This window comes from Brachycentrus maculatus, unplaced genomic scaffold (assembly GCF_059751285.1).
Source record: "Brachycentrus maculatus isolate JH-2025_06_01 unplaced genomic scaffold, ASM5975128v1 h1tg000180l, whole genome shotgun sequence".
NCBI lineage: Eukaryota > Metazoa > Arthropoda > Insecta > Trichoptera > Brachycentridae > Brachycentrus > Brachycentrus maculatus.
In genome coordinates, this window is record NW_028280931.1 from 2322083 (window position 1) to 2348015 (window position 25933).

Sequence of the window (25933 nt, forward strand, 5' to 3'; positions counted from 1 at the left end):
GAGTGATAAAGCTTTCTGCATAATCGCAACCACAAATTGTACAATGACTAAATGACTACAATTTCTCCAATGAAATATTTTGTTAGCGCGTATCATGTACATCTTTACCTAACATATATAAATTAGTTAGTCTGTGCCTAACATATCCTTTACAATTCGGCTTGACACTGCTGATTTTTTTTAAAGGTTGCTACGGTTTAATAAACCTCGAAAATTCCTGGGAGACACCACCAAGAATCATGATCACATTTTTTTTGCACGATTTAATGCTTACATTCGAAAATCGTTCTACAGATAAGTTTGTAGAAGCGTAAACATGTTTACATTGACAAAACTTTGTGTGTGACATTTCTTTAGTTCCATTTTCCGTTCTTTTACAGATTGTATAACATAAATTATAAATCGTTCAACAAAAATATTGCGCTACCTACCAAACCTTTACCAAATACCAAACTATTCTACTATATACCTAATCATGTACCGAACCAAAGATTTTCAATACCAATCAATACTTGTATTTAATCTTTGATTAAAAACGTCAAAACGCCAAATGACATTAGTCTTGTCTTCAATTTTTATTTATTTTTTTAGGTTAGTCTCAAAAACCTGTGTCAAACACTATATAAAATAGTTAGTCTGTGTCAAACACTGAGTATCGTTATAAAACTTCTTATAAATAAATAATATGAACTTTGACCGGTTGTATGAGAATTGATAAGGAAACGCCCGATACACAGTTATTACAGAATTAAGAATTGATATTGTCTTTCTTTCACTTGTTAGCTAAAGTTAGTTCAAAATAAAAATGTCTTTAAAATTGTATTACGATTTTATGTCTCAGCCCTCTAGAGCTTTATATATACTTTTTAAAGCTGCTAAAATTCCATTTGAGCCGGTTTCTATCGCTTTACGTGCTGGTAAGTTGTTGAAATATTTTTGTGTTCTCGAAATGTTTTTTTTTTTTACGATAAAGGTTTTAATATCTTCCATTCTCATTACAGGAGAACAATTTTCTCCCGAGTTTACGAAAATTAATCCATTCAACAAAGTTCCCGCTATTGATCACAATGGGTTTGCTCTTACAGAAAGGTGAGAAAATAAGTATTTTAAACACGAATTTTGTTCCCTATCCGCCCCAATTGTGCATAGGGTACCGCATCCGATCCATTCAGTGTTGACTTGATTGTTAATTATATGAAGCTGTGGTGATCAGTCCTATACTCCAGATTGAATACATTTGATGGGATACGGATGATGCATGTGAGGGAGCTCAGGTAAATAGACATTGCTGCTATATTGGAAATAGTATGGAAGTAGGGAAAGGGAAATGGCTTCTAAAATATGGTTTGAACTGATGAAAAAACTCGAGCAATTATACAGTGCAAAATTATAAAAATATTGTTTTTTTCTTGACGCGCATTTGATTTGCATTGTACATTTTGAGTTATTATTTTTGTTTTATTCAGTTTTTATATTTTTTTAATTGTTATTTTGTATTTAAACGATAAAAACAATTAAATATTAGTATTAAATATTGAGACAGTATCATTACACAAAAAAAACTTATACAAACTACTAAGAAGGTTAGCTGGTGGGTGGAAAAAATTTGGTTTGCAACTTTGACAATATATTAATCTTGCCTTCCGGACAGCTCTGATGTGTAGATATTCTTTGTATGTTTTGTAAATTAGGGTTAATATTGATTTCTTTCATAATAAATTCATTCAATACATAAAACTGCAAATAATTATTTATACCTGTATTAAACTTGTATTGTTATGAATTAAATGCCTTTAACAAATATATAAACAAGAAAATAGTGCCAATCATGCAGTTCGACAGTCATTACATTGAATGTAGATTCCTGTTTCATATTAACAGGCCCTTGTAAAGGGTCTACCATAGAATATCAATATTTAGTTTCACAAAAGTGCACAAAGTGCATATTGTAAGTTATTTGTAAATTATTTTTAGATACGGCTTTACTCCCATTGAGAAATAGATAAATGGAACCAATTTCTCAGTTTTATAAAGATTAAGTAGAAATATTCACTAATTATTGGTAGCTCTATATAATTGAGCTATCAGTGTGTCCATACCAGTGACTAATATATGAAAAAGTGACTGCAAACATGTTAACCCCTACTGGTCCAATGGCGAATCTCATTCGACATTGATTTTTTGCTCTTAGATCCCATGTCGGATGTTATTTGACATTTTTTTCGTCATTAGTATTATTTATTTAAATTCCAAGCTTACATTTTTGTCACTCGTATCTATTACAACAGTATGTGGAGCAGAGGACAATTTTTTTCCAATTGGAAAGTAACTGTCCACCTAATTTTTTTATTTTTTTATTTTGGGGGACCGGAAAGGGTTAAATCCAGATTTTCTATATTTTGTTTCCTCATTTCCTTTTAACTGTCGAAAATTTGGTATTTTGGAGTTAACCTTTAATCAAAACTATCCAATAACTCTAGCTTGCCTAATGAATTGTTACATACTAAATTAATGCCAAATAAATGTGTATAATAATATATTTTTAACCTTTGCGTTACAGTGTTGTCATCGCCCAGTATTTAAAACGTGAGAAAATTATCCCTGAAAAGTTTTATCCTTCAGACAGTAAACTTCATTCCCGAGTTGATGAGTTCTTGTTGTGGCATCAGTTTAACTTGCGAGCACCATGTGCTCTCTACTTTCTTCTGTTGGTAAGATCGTTGTTTGCCTATTGGGTGATGGTATAAAGTCAGTTGCCCATAGCTGTACACCGCAGTGCTACCAACATACTGTGCCGCCTTAGGGCATGGCCACACTGGGCAGTTGCTTAAGGCTACATGCTGCATACATATTGAAAACTCTGTTGGCAATTTAATTTGCTTTTGGGAATAAAAATGGAGAAAATAAAACACGTATGGTACTGCAGTAGAACAAATACATGTAATTATTTTGATGCATATAAAAAGGATAGTTCTAAATACAATGTAAAAACATTCCTCCCCATTGTAGGCTCTTTTTTAATAAAGAAATGAATAAAAGTGATTACAGTGTCATTAACAATATTTAAAAAAAAAAAACAAAGTCTCCCTTCTATTGTCCATGTTTCCAATGAAAAAAAAATACAAAAACAACACTCATTACCTTCCTTCAACATCAGTAGGATGCAGCTAAATTTAGGCTTACTTTTGCTTTACAATACGTTTCAATATAGAGTTTGATGTAGTAGAATAATTAGAATATATTACAATAATAGGTGATATTTATCATATAAACTTTAAAATGAATGGAAATTACCACTAAGTGAATATTAATATCAGTTTTATTTTTAATTTTAATTTTATTTTACTTTTGTTTAAAAAAAAATTGTAAAACGAACTCCCTCTCTAAACACAAATGTCTACTTTATTAGAGAGGTAGAAACGTTATATATTGAAATGTATTGTTTATTTACCAACTATTATATTTTATTTAAATATGTTTTTGTAAAAAAATAATTATTCAATAAAAAAAAAATAAAAAATAGTGATAATTAAATTAAATTATTATTAATCTTTTGAACATTTAAATACCTGACTTTTTCTTCCGTTTTAATTATTTAAACAACTTTATTTGCCATATTGCTGCACCTCTAAGGTTTTTGGCTTGCTAAATAATCATTTATAGCAACCCAATTCACTTTGATCTTGACATAAATGACGAATATGGAAATTTGATAATATGTGATTTGCTTTTGAATTCTAAAATGTTTTTAACAGGCTATTGAGCCGATGCTGACCGGTAAGCAACCCAGTGAGAAGAGAGTAGAAAATCAGACCAAGAAAATGTTAGAAGCTTTGGATGTATTTGAAGAAAAAGTTCTGGGAAAAGGAACCAAGTTTATTGTCGGTGACACTCTGACTGTTGCCGACATATTTGGAGCTTGTGAAGTCGAGCAACCGAGTAAGTATTAGTTTTACTCTCTATTTTTTTACCCAATAATACCCTCGTAATGATCCGTTAGGCACATCTATATACAGTCGTATGACAAAGCAAAAACTTCCATTGTTGGATGACCGGAAACTTTTTCGACCTTTATCCAATAGAAAATGTTTGGCAGTTGCTAAAAAAAATAATGTAGCAAAAGAAATCATTACAAAAAATGACTTTAAGATTGAAGAATTATTTTTCAATCATAACAGTAGATTTAATAAAATGGAAAAAAATTCTATTAAAAGCACGCCAAAAAGAGGAAGTATGGAATATCTCATCTCATTTCGAATTTTTAAAATCTATAATTTATTATTTTAAAAGTAAAATCAGTTTTATTTGATGACAGAAACACAAATTTTAAATTATGATAACTTTTAAGCAGAAAAAATGTAATTTAGTCTTGGTTTTATTCAGTTTTACAACACCAAAAAACTTAGAGTGGCCATCAAAAATTAATATGTACCTGCAAAACAAATAAATAAACTCCGTGTGTATTAAAGTCATGATTAAGCTATTTGAATTGGTTATTATGAAAATCTTATCAGTCTTCATGTATGCAAAAAAGAGTTGACAAGTAGATTAGATTACGAATGAAAGAACTTTGATTTTAAAAATCAATAATCTCACTCAAATAGCTTTATGATTTGTGAAGAAACTTCTTATTTAATCCAAAACTTGTTCCTACTTTTCTTCTTCCGCTTGGTGTAGGCCTTGTGGCCTGTTTTTAAGAGAGATTGGCCTCCTGCAATGTCGATCCATCTCTTTGTTGGTCTGCCCTGGAGTTGTCGGTAGACTTGGGGTTGGCCGTACAGTGCAATGTGGGTGAGTCTGGATGGTTCCATTCTCCTCACATGCGCATACCATTGTCTCCTTCGATGCCTTCCCCACCTAAAGACATCTTCGATCTCGCATATTTCCCTTATCCTGGCATTCCTTATTCTGTCTCGTAGACTCTTGCCAGATATTACCCTATTTATCGTTACAGATTATCTTGTTTATTTTAAGAAATTTAAAATAAATATTATCCTTCCCATTTATAACAAGCTTATAAAATATATTATTACAGGAATGGCGGGGTATGATCCTAAAGTGGGGCGACCAAATCTTGCAGCTTGGATGGAACGCGTCAGGTCAGAACTAAATCCATACTACGATGAGGCTCACACAGTACTCAACAAGATTGCTGCCAAGGCCACTTCGAAAGCATCATCTAAACTTTAATTTTTTACGATAATTGTACCGTAAAGTGGGTATACTTTGCACCATGGGTGATACTTTGCACCACCTTCTGTAAAGAAATTGTAGAGCTGGTCATCTCTGATACATGTAATTTTTCATTCTACTTTCTATTGTTTCTGATAGATGGCACTTCAATCTACTTTTTAGTTTATAGAAGTAACAGTCGGTCGCTATTGCTTCAATGCGTTTTTCCTGTCCGAACGTAAAGAAAGTTTTCTGTCTGAAAATTGTGTCCGAAAAAATCCAGTGGAATCAGTATACTAAAACTAGTTACAACAAGTGAGTGGTCTCTAAATCGTAGGTAGATAGGCCCTGCTTTTCTCAAATGCTGTATTTATTAGTTACGTTGTCAAGTTTATGTAAAAATAATATTTTTTTAAGAACTGACTTGTATTGACCACATTTGGGGTAACATTGCACCAAGTGCAAAGTATCCACAAAAGGCCATAGTTAATTAATTTGATGAAAAGTCTTAAAACGGCTAATACAACTTGACATGTTTGCTAAATATCTACTGGTTTTGTGTACTTACTTAATTCCTGATGGTATATTTTTTTCAAAAATGTCAAGAACACACAAACAGCGGCCTTATGCCAGACGATACTGCGATTTTACACCGAAGAGAGTGGAGCAGTGTTTGGAGGCCATTCGAAATGGTACAATCAGTCAAAGAAAGGCTGAAGAAAATCCCCAGAAGGACGATTAACTATAAGCTTAAAGGTCAGCACACAAAACCTGTGGGAAAACCTCCGATATGTGACAAGGGCGAAGAGCAATCCTTCGTAAACTGCATAGTAGACATGAGTGAGTACGGTTTCCCATGAGTGTTTTTAACATTCGCTACATTCTAATAGCCTATTTGGATAGATTTGGCAGAAGCGTACGAATATTAAAGAACAACGTACCAGGCTCTGAATGGATAAGATCATTTTTGCAAAGACATAAAACCTTGACTGTTGCTAAAACTAGTCAGTTGCTTAATCGGTTGCCATTAAAAGCGTATGACGATGACGTGCGCCAGAGTTTTCAACAGTTTTTGGAAGAAAACAGATTCAACCCAAAGAATTCAGTCTTAAAACGCAGGAAAACGATACCGACAAACCAAGAGCATTGCTCACGATCCAAATGTCGGAATGAACGTTGACGAGACACAAATGCTACCTGAACCAACTACATCAATGATCCCACCTTCCGCATCGAAACTTCCAGCATATCTAGCATTAACTGATTATAGTTCACACGGAAGCTTTGAGGAAGAGGGAAAATAACAAAAACGATGACTGAAACCAGCTATCGTATTTGTTCTTCCGTTTCATTAGGACCAGTAAAAAAGAAGGTGGGAAAATATGTCGTATTTCATTATGAAGGAGAAAAATTTCCGGGACAGATTTTGGAAATAAAGAAAGACAGAGCTGTTAAATCCATGCAGGAGAGTATCAAAACGTGGAAGTGGCCGATGAAGGATGACTTTCTTCAATATTCTTGGAAGGATGTAGCGGGTTCCATAAAAGAACCGAAAATGCAATCCAAAAGAGGTTTCTTTACCGTCCCGGAACTTGACCATATTTAGACCTAATTTAATTTTAATTCCTATTATCTATGTAGTACGATATGTTTTAATATCCACCTTTTATTTTATATAATTTTAAACCTTCAGTATTGAAAAAAAAACATTTTTGTTAGATTTTTCAATATATTTTTAAAAAAATTTCTATCAAGTGTCTTATTTTTCCATAATTATACAATATTATAATCTGCATTTAGTGAACTGTGAGCCAAAACCCTTCATAAGGTGCAACAAAACTTGTAGAATAGCCTTTACTTTGCATAAATTTGGATTCTAGTACGAAAAGTGTAGAGAAAATATCATGGTGCAAAGTTGTACTTTACCCCGGGATACTTTGCACCAAAATATAAATATAAAAAAAAATACAGGCAAAATAGATAAAAATTTAAAAACGTATCAGACATGTTACAGGTATATGTGTTATTACATTGCAATAGTTGAAACCTCAGAAAAAGTAAAAAACCTGATCTGAATAAACAATTTTTTGAAAAAATGCAGTATTTTGGTGCAATGTATACCCACTTTACGGTACAAAAACTTCAAGAAACTATGCGAAAAAGTCCCATTATTTTTTAAGTGTAAATATAACACCTTGTTCATACCAAATTTTTTTTAGACTGCAACATTTATTCATACTTTCTGGAATGTTAACAGCCAAAACAAACTGTTTTAAACGATAGCAACATTGAACCTGTTACTCATTGTAATATGACTATGTATAATCTAATTTTTCAAATAAAAATCAATTTCTTTTATTTTTACAATGTTCTTCCTTTTTTGTAGATAGTCTTTTTTTACTTATGTAATTTATTTTTAATTTAAGTTTTACTTACCACTGTTTCTTAAAATCTATTGTGACACGTGTTTCTATGTATTTCACATCATTTTCTAACACCGAAACACGTGTCACAATGGATTTTAAGAAAAAGTGGTATTTATTAGATACAACTTAAATTTAAAATGAATAGAAAAAAAAGCTTCTTTACATCTCACCAATAGATGTCTCTAATGAAGTTCTAGTGATTCAAGAACAAGGTTTCTAAATTGGTTCATGTAAAAAGAACTTCCAAGAATTTGAGTAGTGTGGTTGTCAATAATGGGTAGAATTGGTGAATGTTACACGTGTGTAAAGTGATCACTTAAACCAGCCGATGACGGTCGTCAGCCCCGTAAACGCCCAGACTTCCATATTCTTCTTCATCTTTGATGAGATGTCAAAAAATAATATAAAATGAGTAGATTTTACCACAAAGTGACTGCCGAATCAATGAATGAAATTATGTAACCTAACTGATATTTTCAATCAAATTATCTTTGGTAGACATTATGTATGCATATAATTAAATTATCTTCACATGTATAATTGTATTTTGATATATTGATTAAAGGAGATGGGTAGATTTAGCATTTTTTCGTTATAATATTAGTTTTTTTAATGCCTTTGTTTTATGGTAAATTTGTTATTTTTACATGAGACCAATCCTTTCAAAGTGAACTTATTCTAGATAAGCTTATTAGATAGATAACTTTTTTTATATAGAGATACCAAATTGTAAATATTAAAATTATATGATTTTCTAATATTTTTTTTATCAAAGATATCTGAAAATTAGAAAAATATTTTTTCAGACGCACAAATAATATCCTTGAGCAATAAATTTATTATTTATGTATTTTGCCTTCTATTTTTTTTGTTTTTTAAAGATTTTTTTTCCCTACACTGATTTAAAATTTGAAAGGAATATACAGTAAAAAAATTACACTAAAACTTTATATTTGCAAGCAGCTGTGGATTATTATTTGAGAAATTCCTGATTTTTTTATGTGCAATGGTTTACCAGTTACACATGTTTTGATTACCAGTTCAGTTCAGTTTCGAGATATAAAAATTTTAAAGAATTTTCACAAAACTCATTAAATTTTGTCTGTGGTTTAGCAAAAAATCTTAGAATGTTTTCCTTAAATTATATTATTCATGCTTGTCCGCCTCCGTAGTGCAATGGTAAGCACGCTCAGCTACCGTTCTGGAAGTCCCAGGTTCGATTCCCAGGGGGGATTCAAATAAATATGAGTGATTTTGTCACTCTAATATTTATTTAATATTACCCTGGACTGGTACCTGAAATGGAGGGCTGATCACCTTTTCTTCATGTGTTAATGATCAAGATAACACTGCGTTTATAAAAAACATTGCCCTATGCACCATTGGGATGCAGATAAGGGTTCGAATGAATGATATGAATATTATTCATGTAATATTCATTTGTATAATCCATTTAATAATTCAATTGCATAGATTGCTTTTTTACTGTGATTTACTGACTTCTTTTATTTTTTTATTAATTTTATCATAAGTTCTGTTTGGGATATATATCGCTCACTCCTTTCAACAACGTCATATATCAAAAATTGTCAATTTTCAGTTGTGCATGTTTTCGGAATTTCCAGAAAATGTACTATACCCCAGTAAAAGCGGCATATTTTTAACTTAATATTTACCCGCTACAGGGCAGAAAGTGTTGTTTCTGCGTTTTGAAGAAGAGGTATTGTTTAATTATTTTTTTAAAATATACTAAATATTTTTCAAATGGAGAAAAAACCTTCAGGTTATACCTAAAAAGATTTGTTGCACAGTAAAAAGTTCAAGAAGTGACTTGGTATTTATTTTTAACAAGTTTTATTATATCTTCAAACTTTAAAAACGATCTCCTGAAAAATCAAGTTTTTTGATATATGACGTTGTTGAAAGGAGTGAGCAATATGTTAACTTTGAAAGTGATGGCCTCATATTTTGTTTGTATACTTACCTACAAATACCTTTTTAATGATTGTAATATTATATTAAAATTTGTGTACATGAATTATTTTTTAAGTTTAATAAATGGTTATATCTCTTTACCAAGATATTATCATTCCATATTTAACCTACCTTTATTACTTACCTAACCTAAACTGACCTTAGCTTGGACTGGACCAGAAGTAGAAGATTGATTTTTTTTTTAATCTTAATTTATGCACCTCTTGAGAAACTTCTTAAATTGCAGTTTATTGGGACTTTATAATTTGTGTTTGTTATTTTTATTATGTACTTTAATAGCTATGCTTTTTTTTAATTAATCAAAATCAGAAATATTTACATAGAGCCCGAATTGAACCCGGGACATCCAGTTACTAATAATTACAAAGGTGGACTTCTTCACCTCCTTCAAAACTGTCAAAAAATTGAAACCCTTCATTTTTTATTAGCACAGATGAATCTAGAAGTGCTTACTGCAGGGTTTGTTTATCTGTATGTTTAATGAAATTTAAGGAAATAAAACAATTTTATACATCAAATACATTTATTGTAACATTTGTTTTTTAATGTGCACACTTATGTCAATTATGTTGTATGTAATTATTTTTTATGGGGAGGCATAAAAATAAAATTACAAAAAAATACTTTTATGTTTTTCTAAGTACTTCCTTACAATCTATGTACTTCTTGAATCTAACAACAATAAAAGCTTAGGTACTCACAAAAACTTGTGTTGAATGACTGATTTCCCACACTTACATCAAGGGAATGGATTATCTTTGAATCCCTGCATGTCTAGTGTATTTATTTACATTCGTTGTAACAAGAAAACGCCAGATTTTTTAGTATCATTTTATGGAGGTATCATGCAAGATTTTTGTACAAAAATGTGTACACACTACATTGTCAGCAAATAAGCCTAAACCTATAAACATTGACTCCGTTTGGATAACCACAGTGCCACAATCAGTATAAATTAATAATATTTCTTAGATATGTTTGTACCTATTTCGATATAATTGACATTGAAGGAGAATATACATTTTACATTTAATTGACGAGTAATCATTAAATATGTCAATACGTGAAGCTTATTCCCTTTTGCATGGCAGTATGTACAATACCAGTAGGCAATAGGGCTTTTTCTTCTTCTTTTTAATGGCTTTTCACCCATCTTTTGGGCATTTTCTGATCAAAAGTCAACTAATATGTATGTTTTTGAAAAATTTGAAATTTGATGCAGTTTTTTTGCTTTGTTTCGAATTAAAATAAATTATTGTGTGATTAAGTGGTTAATGGTATTTTGTTTTTTTTACAAAGACAATGCACGTTGGTATTCCTGATGTGTTTAAACTATCAGCAGTTGGTTTCTGCTGATATTGTGTACACATAAAAAAAATGGCTGCCATCAGCAGTTGATTTTTAATCCAGACATGTAAAAGTATAGTGTATATTATTGCAGAATGTAGCGTATTGAAATATTTAAGTATTTGATTATACACGCTAACATACACATTAACTAACATATAATGACACAAAGAAGCATTCTTACAATCACATGAATGACATTTTTGAATTAATTATTCTTTTGTGGGATAGGTTTACTAAATACATTTAAATTTCTTGTGAAACTACATTTTTCACAATGGTAATTTCTTAAAACCATTTTTGTTCGTCTATGAATGATATTTGCTATCAATTTTTAATGATAAGGTAACTTATGAAATGTAACTTACGTAAAATGTATCCTTAAAAAGAGTTTATAATTAGATCTTAAGCTAAATATCACAACACTCATAAGGGATCACAATTGCCAACCTAACATTACAAATTGTTGAATTTTTAAATTCAGAAAATCACAATTATGTAACTTTAATTGATGGCAACATCGATATTGAATGAAAACATCAATTTATTAATTAGGTACTTACGTTTAATTTAAAGGAAAAGCATTGAAGCTTTTTTGTTATTAATTTAACAACCTTTTTTACACATTTATAAATATTTAGCAGTACAGTAATACATATGTAATTGACAATACATGGATTTCGACTATCATTAATAATATGTTTAATAATTACATCAAGATATAATATGAGTTATTTTATCGTTTTTCAAATTAACTCATGTATTTATTTTTAATTTTTCAATTAATCGAGTTATGAAAATTAATTGAAAATATCAAAAATAAATTAATACAGAAGAAAATCATTCAAATCATGATATTTTTCACGTTTTTTTATTAATATACATTTTTAAATTTAACATTTAATTTAACTGTAGTTTATTTTACACTATTTAAATGTAGTTCTTATAATGTACGTTATTAATTTTCACATGTATGTTTTATCCTGTTGGTGGATAATGAATGGAAATAGTTTATTTAAAATGCATACATTACTGACGGATACTGAAAAGGGTTGAAAATTTATTTATATATAAATATGTATTAAATATAATTTTATTTGATTATATCCTATCAATTAAATTCGATGACGGTGAATTTTTTTTCCCTTTTTGTCATTTTATTTCTAAAAAGAGGTGTCTATAATACCAAATTAAAAGCACCTTTTTTCATTTCTTTAATTTTTTCCATTTCCGAATCTCTATTCTTATATTTTTTCATGTAAACACATTATCATCTGAATATCATTTGAAAGCTGTATACCAAGCATTATTATTTTATATTACAAATTCCATTTACATATGTACAATTCACACTATATACATTTACATATTTAGGTAGGTACATACATTAAACTAAAAACATGGAGGGTAGATTATGGAATGAAAATGCGAGTTTAACAATATAATGTGAATCTTAGTAATTTTTATATTATACATTCATTAAAAGTACAAAATACTAATTTAAAAATACTCACAGCTTAAATAAGTGTGCTTGAAAATTTTATTTATCAAATTGTCGGTACATAATACAAAATACGTTGTTTCCTAATTATTTTTAACCGATGACTTTAAAGGTTAAATGAATCGAATTTACATATGTGTTAGAATATAGGACTAGAAACGCATGTGTCTAAAACCAAATATAAAATTTTGAATAAAAACAAACAATTGCCAGGGTATAGCATTAGAAAAAGTACATTAATATGTTATAAATATCTAGGCTGTTGCGAGACATCAAAGTTAGGTTGGAAAGGGCGAGAAACTGGTTCTTCAAAATGCTTAACCTCCGTAGTAATATTTAAAAACATCAAACTCAACCCGCGCACGAGGATTGTCAATTTTTATTTGAATATGATCCATTAGAATTATACTGTTCTGCATCTAAATGTCTTTTGGCTGCTTTATACTTTTTTGGTAACTTTTGCGTATTCTTGGATCTTTTGGATTAGCATGTCTCGGGTTTGCAAAATTTTGCATCATAGGATTTGGAGGTGGGGGGAGTTGAAGACTCGTAGGCATGACATGCGGAGAATTCTGCTGCATGAACATAGCGTTTTCTATTGGGTAGCTCATTGGTCCCAGAGGATAATTGAACTGTGGTGGTCTTTGGTTTTCTGCATATTTTGGAATATTTGGTGGCAAATGAGAAAAAGGATTGGCAGCTGTTGGTGGATACGAAGTTTCTTTTTTATTCATTTGACAGTATTTACGAATAAACTGCGTTTGGGAAAGATGTTCAGGGGTCTTCTGTTTGCCGGGTGATTCAATTTGAGGAGTTTGATCGGGGTGCGTCGGTTGGTTGGTCACGGGTTGCTGGTCGTACACATTTTGACGCCTTTGTTCAACAGAAGATGGCAAATCATTAATTCTCGGGTCTTTACTTGCTCTCTTCGTAGGAAGCTGTGGTTGTGAATAATCTTTTGGCAAGTAATAAATACTCTGATTTAGTATGCTGTACGGAGATTGTCCTAGTACGCCGTATGGGACTTGATTATGTGCAGGGTACGAGTTGTGACTTGGTGCGGGAAGCGGGGTTTGATTCTGCGCAGGGTATGGGATTTCAAGTTGTACAGGAAGCGGGATTTGACTTTGTGTAAGATTTTGATTTTGTGAAGTGCATGGGATTTGACTTGATTTTACTATATTTTGTGTATTGTCAGGAGTTCTATTTGGCAAAGGTGGCGGGGGGCGAATATAAGCAGGGTGAGGGGACTGGTTTTGGCCGGGAGTAGGAGTATGGCCTGGCGCAGGCCTTGGGTTTTGGCAATACAGATGGTGTGAAATGTGACTTTCAGGGTATGGGGTTAGACTTTTTGCAGGACTTGGAGTCTTGCTAGGTGCGGGTCGTGGGTTTTGACTATGCGCTGGGTATAAGACTGAATCCTGTACAGGATTAGGAGTAATATTTTGTTCTGGATACGGGATTTGACTGACTAAAGGATTTGGGGTTTTAGTTTGTCTGGGGTTAAGGTTTTGAATTTGCATAGGATATGGGTTTTGATATGGAGCAACTCCTAAGATTTGACTTTGTGAAAGGTTTGGAAGATGACTTTCAGCAATTTTAGGAATTTGTGCAGGTCGTGGGTTTGGACAACGTCCAGGGTGTGGAATTTGACTTTCAGGGTATGGGGTATGAATTCTAATAGGATTTGGAATGTGACTGGGTGTAGGTCGTGGGTTTTGACTGTACGCTGGGTATGGGATTGGTGTATGTGTGGGTATAGGGGTTTTACTTTGTGCTGGATACGGAATTTGACTAAGCGTAGTATGTGAGTTTTGACTTTGTGCGAAATGTTGGTTTTTAGTTTGGGCAGGGTATGAGGTTTGATTTTGTGCAGGGTAGGGTATTTGAGTTTGTGTAAGATGTGCGTTTTGCGCTGGTTGTGAGTTTTGACTTTGTGCGAAATGTTGGTTTTGAGTTTGGGCAGGGTATGAGGTTTTATTTTGTGCGGGGTATGGTATATGGCTTGGTACAGGATGCGGGTTTTGTTTGGACAGTATAAGTGCGTTGAAATCACTTTGCAAAAGTGAAGATATGTGATGACTTCCTGTTTGGATATTCCCATCACTTGGTATTTTCTTTACTTCGGGACGGAAACTATTTGAGATCTTAGAAAGATCATTATTTCTAATCGCCATTGTTCCTGATGGCTGAATTTCATCTCCATCACTTTCTACCCTGGTTTTTTGTTGTGGTAAATTTTTTCGCAATATTGTTTTTCCTTGTAATTTATGAGTCAACCAAGAATCAACTAAATTGTCTATTTTATCTATTTTTTCCAAACTATTTTTCCTGGCACTGTTTCCAGGAGATCCATTTGATACACTATTTGTCCTGATTGAAATTGATTTTGGAAATTCAACTTCCATACCAGCTAGAATAACTTTTTTGTTGGCATCGGAAATTTTCAAGATCTCTTCATCAATATCTTCGTCAAAACTTTTGTTAGTTTTTTGGTTCTTGTCGATCTTATTTATTTCATTATCTGATAGTTTTTTAGAATAATCTTCAAACATTGTGTTTGACTTACCAATATTTGGCAAAGGTTTTTTCATGTTTTTTTCCAGTTCAGTCTGAAGGGCTGATAACTGTGTTCTATATTCTTTTTCTAACGGCTCAATAGATTTATCGTTTGCTTTATCTGTTGGTGTTTCCATCATTATATCATCATTACTAGATTTGTTTGTAATCATTTCTGAATTAATGGAAATATTTGATGGAATATTAGCGTCTACAGAAGATTTCATATTCTTAGGATATTCATTAGGTACTATAGGTAATTCAATTTGGTTATGTGAAATATCTATTTGTATATCTCGGTTCGTTGAAATTAAATCTTCATCTTCATATTCATTGCGTTTTTCCGCAGGGTCATTATTTTGAGATTGTAGTGAGTTTGAAGCCAGATCATGACAATTATCATTTATTTCTGTAGATTCATTAAAGTCGAGTGTTTTTGTTTTATTATTTTGTTGATTCTCATCAATATTTTTTGTTAGTGAACTATTGTTTATTGATGTGTCTATGTGCGTTTTTTGTATGATTGAATCCTTTTTCAATGGCTGAGCGATCCTAGCAATAATGGGTTTAAGATTTGGAGCTGGTGTTATTGGTAAATAGCTAAAATTATGTTTTGTAGATTCCTGACTCCCAAGATTCACACCTTCCCCCCCATTTTTGTTCAATTGAATAATTGTTTTACTTGGCATTATTTCTTCTTGAACAATTTGTAAAGAAGTATCATTGCTAAGAGGTATTGTTGCAGACGCAGTTTCTACTAAATTATCGGTTTCACCATTCTCACACAATCCTTCATGCATAAAGGTCATTTGATCTACACTTTTAGAAACAGGCCTTTCTACAGACAGACCATTATTTATTTCCCGTATTGGAATTTCACTTGCAGAGAGGTTTTCAGATTCACTTATTGTTATATCTGGCGCTTTCAAAGTTTCTAGATTTTTGGAGAATATTAGCATTGGATCTTGGTTATCTGTAACTATTTTATCTATTAATTCAAGAAGTTTTTTTTTTGGATTGTTCATCACTTCATCGACGTTGTTTATATTATTTAGGGTAGTAGTTTGTACATTTTTTTCTTGTTTTTTAGTTGTTTGCGGTTGGGGGGATTCGTTCTTTAATAAATTTGGTGATTTTTTTCTCCCCTTTTTATCAATTGGCTCCAACGATTTTGATTTTGGTTTTTTATTTGTGTTTGTTTTTATTATTTTACTTTGGGTATTAATTTCCTGTGAATCTTCTGATTTATTTTTAATAGCATATTTTCGAATTTTATCAAATTTGCTTCTTACTGTTTCTGAATGGTTTTTAAGAATCTTTCCAGAACGCTTCTCCTTAATTTTAAGCATCTCGTCGCATTTGTCCGTAGTAATATCATTAAGTTTATTTTTTACTTTTCTATTTTTAATAGGAGGACTACTTTTTTCATTTGTTTTTAATGTGGATATTACAGGATCTACAGGGGGTTTTACATAATTTTTAGCATTAGCTGATGATTCAGTATTTATAATATCATCAGGTGAGTCTTTGTTATTTACGTCTTTTTCATGTACTATCTCATTGATTATGGAATCTTTCTGTACGCCTATAGAGAAAAAGGTCTTAGCAAGTGATGTAGGCGATTGACAACAATTATCACTGTTTTCCGGCACGGTTTTGTTTTCTGTATTTTTACTTCTTGAATCGCCTGCATTTTTTGCTTCATTTTCTTGTTCTGCAGGTGCGTCATCAATAGAGATCTCCACGTTATTATTTTTATCTCTTATCTCAAAATAGTGCCGAATAATTTTATATATTAAATCAATCGTACTTTCTGGGTTTAAGTTCTTATTATATAGAGACACGATGATTTTGACTACTTCGTGGAATTCATGGTTACGGCAGTTATTAGTGGTTGCAGAGCACCGTTCAGATTGATTATCTTGTTTATCCTCATTTGTATTCTGAATATTTTCTATAGTCTCACATACTTGGGTCGAATTGTTATCATTTATCGCGAGTGTTTTGTGGCTTTTTAATGAACGGATTGAATCGACATGCGTTGCATTTGGTGAAAGGGATTGACTTTTATGCCCCTTATTTCGTTCACTTATCCTTCTTTTAGTATTTTTCACGGACGTTTTATTAGTGTTTTCAGTTTTTTTTCTACCTTTTGAAGATTTTTTGTCAAAAACCTCATTTTTATCTCGGTTCATGAATTTTTCTATGTCGATTCTCGGTAATGATATAATACATCTTTTTTCAATTATTTCTTTCCTCATAGCGGCTTCTAAGAATATGTCCGGCAAGTACCGAGATAGACAAATATTATTGTCACTAATTATCTGCTCGTTATTTATATTAACCATATTATCGTCTTTATTTACTTGATTCGATGAAGTACTTATTGTTTGCGTATCCTCAAGTTGTGGAGATACGTCCGTTTCGACTATATTCATTTCCTTCGATGACGGGGTTTTTGTTTGATTTTCAAATTGTCGCGATAATTCCATTTCTACGGTATTTATTTGATCCAACGAAGGGGTTCTTGTTTGTGTATCTTCAAGTAATGAAGGTAATTCCAATTCGACTATATTTTGATCAAATGAGGGGGTTGCTATGTGTGTATCTTCGAGTTGCGGAGATAATTCTTTATCTCCTGTATTTATTTGATCTATTGAAGCAGTTCTAGTTTGCGTATCTTCGTGTTGTGGCGATAATGCTGTTTCAACTAAATTAATTTGATGTGATGAAAGAGTTCTCGTTTGTGTATCTTCGTGTTGTGTAGATAATGTATTCATTTGATGCAATGAAAGGGTTTTCGTTTCTGTATCTTCAAGCTGCGGAGATAATTCCATTTTAGTTGTTTTTATTTGATCCAATGGACTAATTTTCGTTTGATTATCTTCGGGTTGCGGAGATAATTCTATTTCATTTATTTGTTCCGATGAAGGAGTTTTCGTTTGTGTATCTTTGACTTGCGGAGAAAACTCTATTTCATCAAATTTTCTCTTAAAAATTTCTTGTTTTGCAACCATATTAAGGTCTTCGACATAATTTTCGTGCGACATCGCTTCATCAGGAAGCAATTTAATATTTGAAACACCAATGTCCATTTTATTTCGTTCTGGCGGTTGGGCAGTGTCTGTATTATTAAAAAATCGGAATGACACCTTGTTGGGGTTTAAATCACCCGTCGAAGTTATTTTACCGGAAAACTTAGGCTCTAAATTATTCGTGAATTTAGAATCGTTGGATTCATCCGACACTATTATAAAGTCCTCTGTATGTTTTAATTTTAAAGATTTAATATTAACTTCCTTTGAATCTTCATAAAGGTTGAAATTACTAATATTACGACTATCCGAATTTTTAATCATACCTTCCCTTAAAATATCTGCAGAGTTAACGGAAATTATCGACAGTTTGTTATCTTGAATTTCGGCCGAATTGTCATCTGAATTGGATCCGGTTTGTGTACTTTTCGTCCCCTGCATTAGAGATCTTTTATTGTCGACGCATTTTGGTAACTCGCCCCTCGAATAATCAACGCAGAGTGAGTTATCGAAACTGCGAAAGTTCCTATGAGCCAAAAGCTTGATGGCTTTCGGCATCGGTACTTCGATTTCCTTAACTGAAAGCCAAACAACAAATAAAGAATAAAAATTTTAAATAAAAAATCTACGTGATACATACATAATATTGCAATGATTTTTTATTCATTCTTCTCATTATTAATAGAAATACGCAAATGCAGCTAAATCAACAAAACAGCAAAAAACAAGTTTTGATGAATTCAAATGTGTTGATGTTCATAAATTCTTCGCCACAAAAATGAATCAATGTAAGGGTCAAAATTAAAAAAAATAGCTTAGATAATTTCAAAATCCACCAGATCCAAGTAAGTCGATTTTACAAAAAAATGTAAAATTCTCCGGGTAACATTGACGTTTAAAAGATTTGTCTATATTTAGACAAAATAGTATGAAATAGAGAATTTTCCCATTTTTTAAGAAAATTATTCAGTATTAAAAAAAAAACAAAAGACATAAACCGATAATGACGTCATCTCATTTTTTACTTATCCCCGCTCTCTGATTGGCCGATATGGGTCAGAATGCAAGTTCCATGAATATAGCAGAATTTGAAATATAACGCTGTTTTTAAGTATTTTTTAGCAGGATTTTCAAGTATAAAATTATTTTAAAATATAAACCTCACAATTGGCATCCCGATAGAGTAAATATTTTAAAATATTATATAATTGGATCTGGCGGATTTTAAAAATAGGCGACACATATGTATTATCATCCAAGAGAATATTTTCAGCTCTATCAATTAGTGTAATAAAAACTACGTATCTTAAACAAGTCATTTCGTTTACATCAACAAAATTTACACGTATGTTCTCTAAAATAAAATATAATGTGTGTCCAATAACTATCGGTTATGTTATTGTACCTCCTGAGTTTCTATTTATTCTTACATTGCACATTTCCGGTGGTGATTAGTTAGTCACTATGAATGGTAGTCACAGATAAAAAAATAAATAAAACAACACAATAATATAAATAATTTAACATCAATATTTTTTCGATCGTTGTTAAATAATAATAATTTTTTTAAAAGTTGTAATATGGCATTAATTGATTTGAGATACCATTTTCAATTTATTGAAAGTTTGGTCCAAATTTCACTAATGGCAATGTGAGCAATATATTTCATTAAATTTTTTTATTCACAAATGAAGAAAATTAAACAGCAACAAATCATTTGAAAATACGACATAATCGTTGACATTCGGTTATTAGTCCATGTGAATAAGACATCAACCATTTTTTTTTAGTTTTGATATTTGGCCTTAAGTATACCTTAAGACCCTAGAAGTGTCTCCTTAAATATCCTCCACCTCTAGGATGTTCGTTCCCCCATTACCCTCTATCACCTACTATCACCCCCATCACCACCCATCATTCCCTATCACTCTCCACCATCCCCCATCACCACCCATCAGTCCCAATCACCACCCATTACCCTTTTTCACCCCCCATCACCGCTATCACCTTTCTCACCCCCATCACCACTCATCATCCCCTATCACTCTCTATCATCTCCCATCACCACCCATCACTCCCCATCTGTTAACTATTTTTTTTATTTTATTTATTTTATGTATTAGTTTTTTAATCAAACACAGATGTTTTGTTTTTTTTTATATTTGAAATTCAGAAAAAAATTAAATGCTTCAAATAAACAAAATGTCATTTTAGTTATTTGCTATTGACCTCCTGGAACCAACCAAGTAAACCCGGGAAAACTCGGGTTTTAAATAAATAAAATAATCGAAAACGCTTATTCCACGCTTCATATTAACCAACGCACTAATGTCAATTCACGTATATTCTACACTAAATGTCAACTAATATATATAGCATCCCACCCAGGTCGGCTTCTTCAATTTCTTTCAAAAGTCTCTCTCATCGCTGAAAGTTCCGGACACCCTGACGTAGATTAAATACATACTCTAATACGCAATGCCGGTGATATTATCGCTCATCGTATTGTATCATTAAAACTGGAAGACTGAAAATTGAAAACTGAACTAAAGACTGAAAAACAGAAAACTGAAATCTGAACAAACGACTGAAAAGCAGAAAACTAAAAACTGAATAATGGACTGTAAAAAAGAAAACTGAAAGCTGAAAAACAGAAAATTGAATGCAGAAAAAAGGACTGAAAAACAGTCAACTGAAAGAAGAAAAAAATACTGAAAAGCTGAAAACTGAAACTTAAAAAAGAACTAAAAAACTAAAAGCTGAGCAAATTAATGAAAAACAGTAAAACTGTAAAACTAAACATTGTAAATACGTAAAAAGCAAACAATCTAACTTACGTGTTTTTGGGAGTGCTTTTCTTTTCCTGGATGTGTGATTTTCTTGCCTAGATGAGCTTCCAATCGTGTTTCGCTTCACGCAATTCCGATTTTCAGTACGCTGCGAAGCAGACATGTTAATTTTCTTATACCTCACATTCGATTTGTCATCTTCCATCGATTGGATATCTTCATTATCGACTTTGAAGTTCTCATATTTAAAAGTTGAATGACCCTCTTCGCTCGTCACTTTGTTATAACCGGAGGTTTCTTCCAATTCTTTGTTGGAACTCTTTTTCTCAGGAGGTATAACCGGAACACGATGTGTTAAAAAAAATATATCGTCCACATGTGCCATTACTTTTTCTAGTTCCTCGTCATAGCCAAACAGATTGAGGTAAGTTCTTACTTTAATTGATGGACAGCGCTTTGTTTTCGATCGCTTAGCCTTCATTGTTACCCTTTTTGGTGGCATTGTCAATTTTTTCCTGTCAATTTCTCGATGATTACACTGAAAAATGAAGATTTCTTCACCCTACTGTGGTTGATAAGTATTTTTCGTATATACCTTATAAAAATTGGAGATCTTGCGCACTAATTTACTGTAAGAATTAGTTTAAACACATTAAATATTATCGGTATTCCTTTGCATTTAATGTGAAGTTTTTCGTTATGTCTACCATTTATTGGTGACATACATTTTTAGCGATAACTTATACACTTTGATATAAACAGTGAACCATGTTTGTTTCGAGTTACCTGTAACAAAAATAAATAAAGTTGGACAATGATGTTTAAAAAAATATCAACGATCACACAATAATTTTTAAAAAAACTGCATTCTTTAAGACTGTATTTTTATTTACATATCACACACTCCTTTCAAGAACGTCATAAATCGAAAATCGTCAAATTTCAGTTGCACATGTTTTCGGAATGCCCATAAAATGTTCTATATCCCAGCAAAAGAGGCATATTTTAAACTTAATATTTACCCGCTACAGGGCAGAAAATGTAGTTAGTGCATTTTTAATAAAATGTATTGTTTAATTTTTTTTTTTAAATATACTAATTATTTTTCAAATGGAGAAAAAAAATTCAGTTTTCACCTAAAAAGATCCGTTGCACAGTAAAAAGTTCAATAAGTGGCTTGATATTTATTTTTTAATACATTGTATAATATTTTTAAACATTAAAAACGTTCTCCTGAAAAATCAAGTTTTTTTATTGACGTTCTTGAAAGGAGTGAGCGATATATCAAGTAATATAAAACAATATTTTTATGTTTTGTGTTATTTAATTTATTATTAGATTAAAACCAATATTTTTAGCTTTTCCACTTTATTTTTATTTGACCAGCGACCGGGTTTCGTCGTTATCGACATCATCAGACTGGGTCTCATCAGACATCACCAGTCTGATGATGTCGGTAACGACGAAACCCGGTCGCTGGTCAAATAAAAATAAAGTGGAAAAGCTAAAAATATTGGTTTTAATCTAATAATATATTAAAAATGCAATTCCACCACGAAGTGTCTGGATAATATAAATCTATTTGTGTTATTTATTACATGAAAACAATACATGTAAGTTCACAATAAATAAAAAGAGTCTCTGGTTAGTAAAAGTTTTCCCGATTCCAATAAAGATGGCTGTTATTAACTCGCGTGTACTGTGTCAGGAGTTTGATAAATATATTTAGGAGTTTCGAAGCTAACCGCTTCTTTATTAAGACTGATTAATACCATAATATTGATAAAGAAGCGGTTAGCTTCGAAATTGGTAGACATTATAATTAAGTTCAAATAAAATATTTATAGTGATTTTAAAACAAAGTTAGTGCTTCAAATATAAATTAGATCTACTAAGTTTTAGTAGTGTGGTTGTCAATCATACTTAGAATTTTTGAATTTTGCGTGGAAAGTGACACTTAACCAGTCTATGATAGGTCGTAAGCCCTGAAAATGCCTAGACTTTCATATTCTTCTTCATCTATGTTGAGATGTCAAAAAATATATAAAAATTGACCCACTTGCGAAAAAGGTTCGTAATAAAGGCAATCGTTAGAGCATTAGATAGGTATAGGTATAACATTTTGAGTATGTCCAAATACTTGTTCACAAATTTGGATTATCTAGAATTAGGAGTTATTTTTTGACATCTCAATATAGATGAAGAAGAAAGAATATAAAAGTCTGGGCATTAACAAGCCTAACGACCGTCACCGCTAGTTTAAGTGATCACTTTGCACACGTGTAACATTCACCAATTCTACCCATGATTGACAACCATGCCCCTCAAATTCTTGAAACTTCTAGGTAAATTGATCAAACTAGTATCACAGTATGCTCTAGTTCACTATAACCATCAATGGTGAGATGAAGAAAGCTTTTATTAAGCAGAGACTCTTTCATTTGTATGTGAAGTCAGAATCCTGGATTATATCCGCATACTTACCATAAGAAACGCTTAAAAACATCATTATAAATTTTATTTTGGCTTATAATTTGACCAGTTAATTTATTTGCAACATTTTGAGGGTGTTCAATTAGTAGGTCTTTTCAAGAAATGTACATAGTTTATAGGTCAATAAAGTAGAGTAAGAAATGTACGTAGTTTGTAGGTCAATAAAGTAGAGTAAGAAATGTACGTAGTTTGTAGGTCAATAAAGTAGAGTAAACATTTGCAGCGCTTCCTTCTTCCTCTTCAACGTTGACACCACTTTTCTTTGGAGGAAAATTGACCCATAATTTAATGCATTTTCTTTTGGTGAACTTTTGTTTCAACTTCGGATCCTTGAATTCATACTCGCAATGGATATAAAAGAGGTTCTCTCTCTCTCTCTCTCTCTCTCTCTGTGCGTGTGTGCGTGTGTGTGTGTACCTAATGGCGCATAGAGCACATTAAAAAAATATAGTGACAAGAGTTTTTTTTAATATATCAAACCCTTATCCGCACCCTATGGCGCATGGGGCACTGCATCATATAAACGCAGTGTTATCTTGATCATATTAACACACGAAGGAAAGGTAATCAGCCCTTCGCTTCAGATACCAGTCCACTTAGGTTGAATAAATATTAGAGTGAAAAATCATAAATATTTATTTGATCTCCCTGGGAATCGAACCCGGGACCTCCAGTACGGTAGCCGAGCGTGCTAACCATAACACTACGGAGGTGGAAGATTTTTTAATGTAATTTAAATAATTTTCTTGACATTTTTACTTTACAATCTTAAAGCTTATAACGCCATTTTCTCCAATAAAGAAACTGAGCTCTTGTACTTGGAGAGGGACTTTTTATATATAGTTTATGTTTGTAGGTGAAATAATTAATTTTTATTTTTCTTATTTTTTTATTGTGTTTTTTAAAATACAGTTTTTCTTGGAATAACATGTTGGTATCTATTTTTCATATAAACGCAAGCAAGAAAGGTGATCAGCCAAGCACTTCAGGTACCAGTCCGGGGTAATATTGAATAAATGTATGTGTATAAAAGTAACATTGAATAGTTGTATGTGTAAAATCGCTCATGTTTATTTGACCCTCCCCCGGGAATCGAACCCGGGACCTCCACAGTACAATAGACGAGCGTGCTGACTATTACACTACGGAGGTGGACAGGACGTTTATGTGTGTGTGTGTACAAATTACAATTTATAATAATGTGCCTTCACTGGGGTTTTTAATTATATTCAACCTTCATTGTTTGTGACTTTTAATCAAATATGTTATGGCCGAATAATGCGATCTATTAATTCAGATCCATTCACCACCGTTACCCATTTATGAATAGCTCTTTCATACTTTGTTTCGTTATTTAATGACTTTATGGATAGTGGAAGCATTTAAAACTTTATTACATAATAAAACTTTGCATCAAACTCTGGCGTTTTCGAAAATCCCTTTGTTCTTCACCGACTTTAATAACATGTCGCTCACTCCTTTCAACTACGTCATACATAAAAAAAACTTGATATTTCAGGAGATCGTTTAAAAATATAATAAAGTATTTTAAAACTAAATATCAAGCCACTTATTCTCTTTTCACTATGCAAAAATCTTTTTAAGTAAAACCGGAAGGTTATTTCTCCATTTGAAAAATATTTAGTATATTTAAAAAAATAATTAAACAGTAGCTTTTCTTCAAAATGCAAAAACAACACTTTCTGTCCTGTAGCGGGTAAATATTATATTGAAAATATGCCGATTTTGCTGGGATATAGAACATTTTCTGGGCATTTCGAAAACATGCACAACTGAAGATTGACGATTTTTGAAATATGACGTTGTTAAAAGGAGTGAGCGATGTGGGCATCGTGAAATAAAAACCACGACTGATGAGTACGTGTCATAGTGTAAGTCAGTTCTCGGCGCCAGTTTTGACGTCAGTAACTGAATCAATGTAAGCTTTTGCCTTAACTTTATACAGTTGTGTATAATCACAAAAATGGAACTTAAAAGTTTTTACAAATCTATCAATATAAATATCATAAATGGATTATGCAGTCACACTGTGGTATAATATTTGTCCATTATAAATCAAAGTTTTACTTGATAAACACCATTTTCCAAACACCATCTTAAAATCTATTGTGACGCGCATTTCGATGCATTCAAATTTAATGAAATACGGATCATTTTCAAACATCGTTGTTTAGAGTGTTTGAAGATGATGTGGAGTACATCGAAATAGTGTCACAATAGATTTTAAGAAATAGTGGTATTTTCCAAGTAAAACTTTAATTTATAATGGACAAATATTATACCACAGAGTGACTGCATAATCCATTTAAGAAATTTAAAAATATGTCTTAAGTTTTATATAAAAAAACTAAAATTAGTCATCATATTTTAACAAAAACTTATATATTTTTTCACTGATATAATTATACTGGTCTTACGTTATTTTTTTCTCCTTTTCTTTTTGGTCAAAATATAAAAATTAATATTCTCCAAAAGTATTGCGTCACTGAATCAAATGACGCACGTTTTCCAATTTGGTATACGTATTTCTTTTAAGAAAATTCAATGTGTTGAAACTCATTTAAAAGACAATTAAAAGGTTAAAACTCCTTACGG

General features: G+C 31.7%; 1 protein-coding gene across 2 annotated transcripts; it reads left to right on the plus strand.

The window, feature by feature from the left end:
* The first annotated feature begins 520 nt into the window (after window positions 1-520).
* Window positions 521-7530, plus strand: LOC148308006 (glutathione S-transferase theta-2-like). 2 transcript variants are annotated; one of them, XM_088262456.1, is made up of 6 exons: window positions 665-917; window positions 1002-1089; window positions 2561-2711; window positions 3756-3939; window positions 5036-5205; window positions 7304-7530. In XM_088262456.1, exons 1-5 carry the CDS (start codon window positions 806-808, stop codon window positions 5188-5190), a joined length of 690 nt encoding a protein of 229 aa, XP_088118582.1. In that variant the 5' UTR covers window positions 665-805; the 3' UTR covers window positions 5191-5205; window positions 7304-7530. The 2 variants fall into 2 exon arrangements, with proteins under 2 accessions (XP_088118581.1, XP_088118582.1); XM_088262455.1 differs by lacking the exon at window positions 7304-7530 and having other exon boundaries at window positions 521-917; window positions 5036-5209.
* The last annotated feature ends 18403 nt before the right edge of the window (window positions 7531-25933 follow it).

Excerpts from the sequence above, each read along its gene's own strand:
- LOC148308006 (XM_088262455.1), top strand. The coding sequence starts at position 806 with ATGTCTTTAAAATTGTATTACGATTTTATGTCTCAGCCCTCTAGAGCT. Across the intron at positions 918-1,001 it reads TTCTATCGCTTTACGTGCTG|GAGAACAATTTTCTCCCGAG; the intron begins GTAAGTTGTTGA and ends TTCTCATTACAG. Across the intron at positions 2,712-3,755 it reads CTCTCTACTTTCTTCTGTTG|GCTATTGAGCCGATGCTGAC; the intron begins GTAAGATCGTTG and ends TGTTTTTAACAG.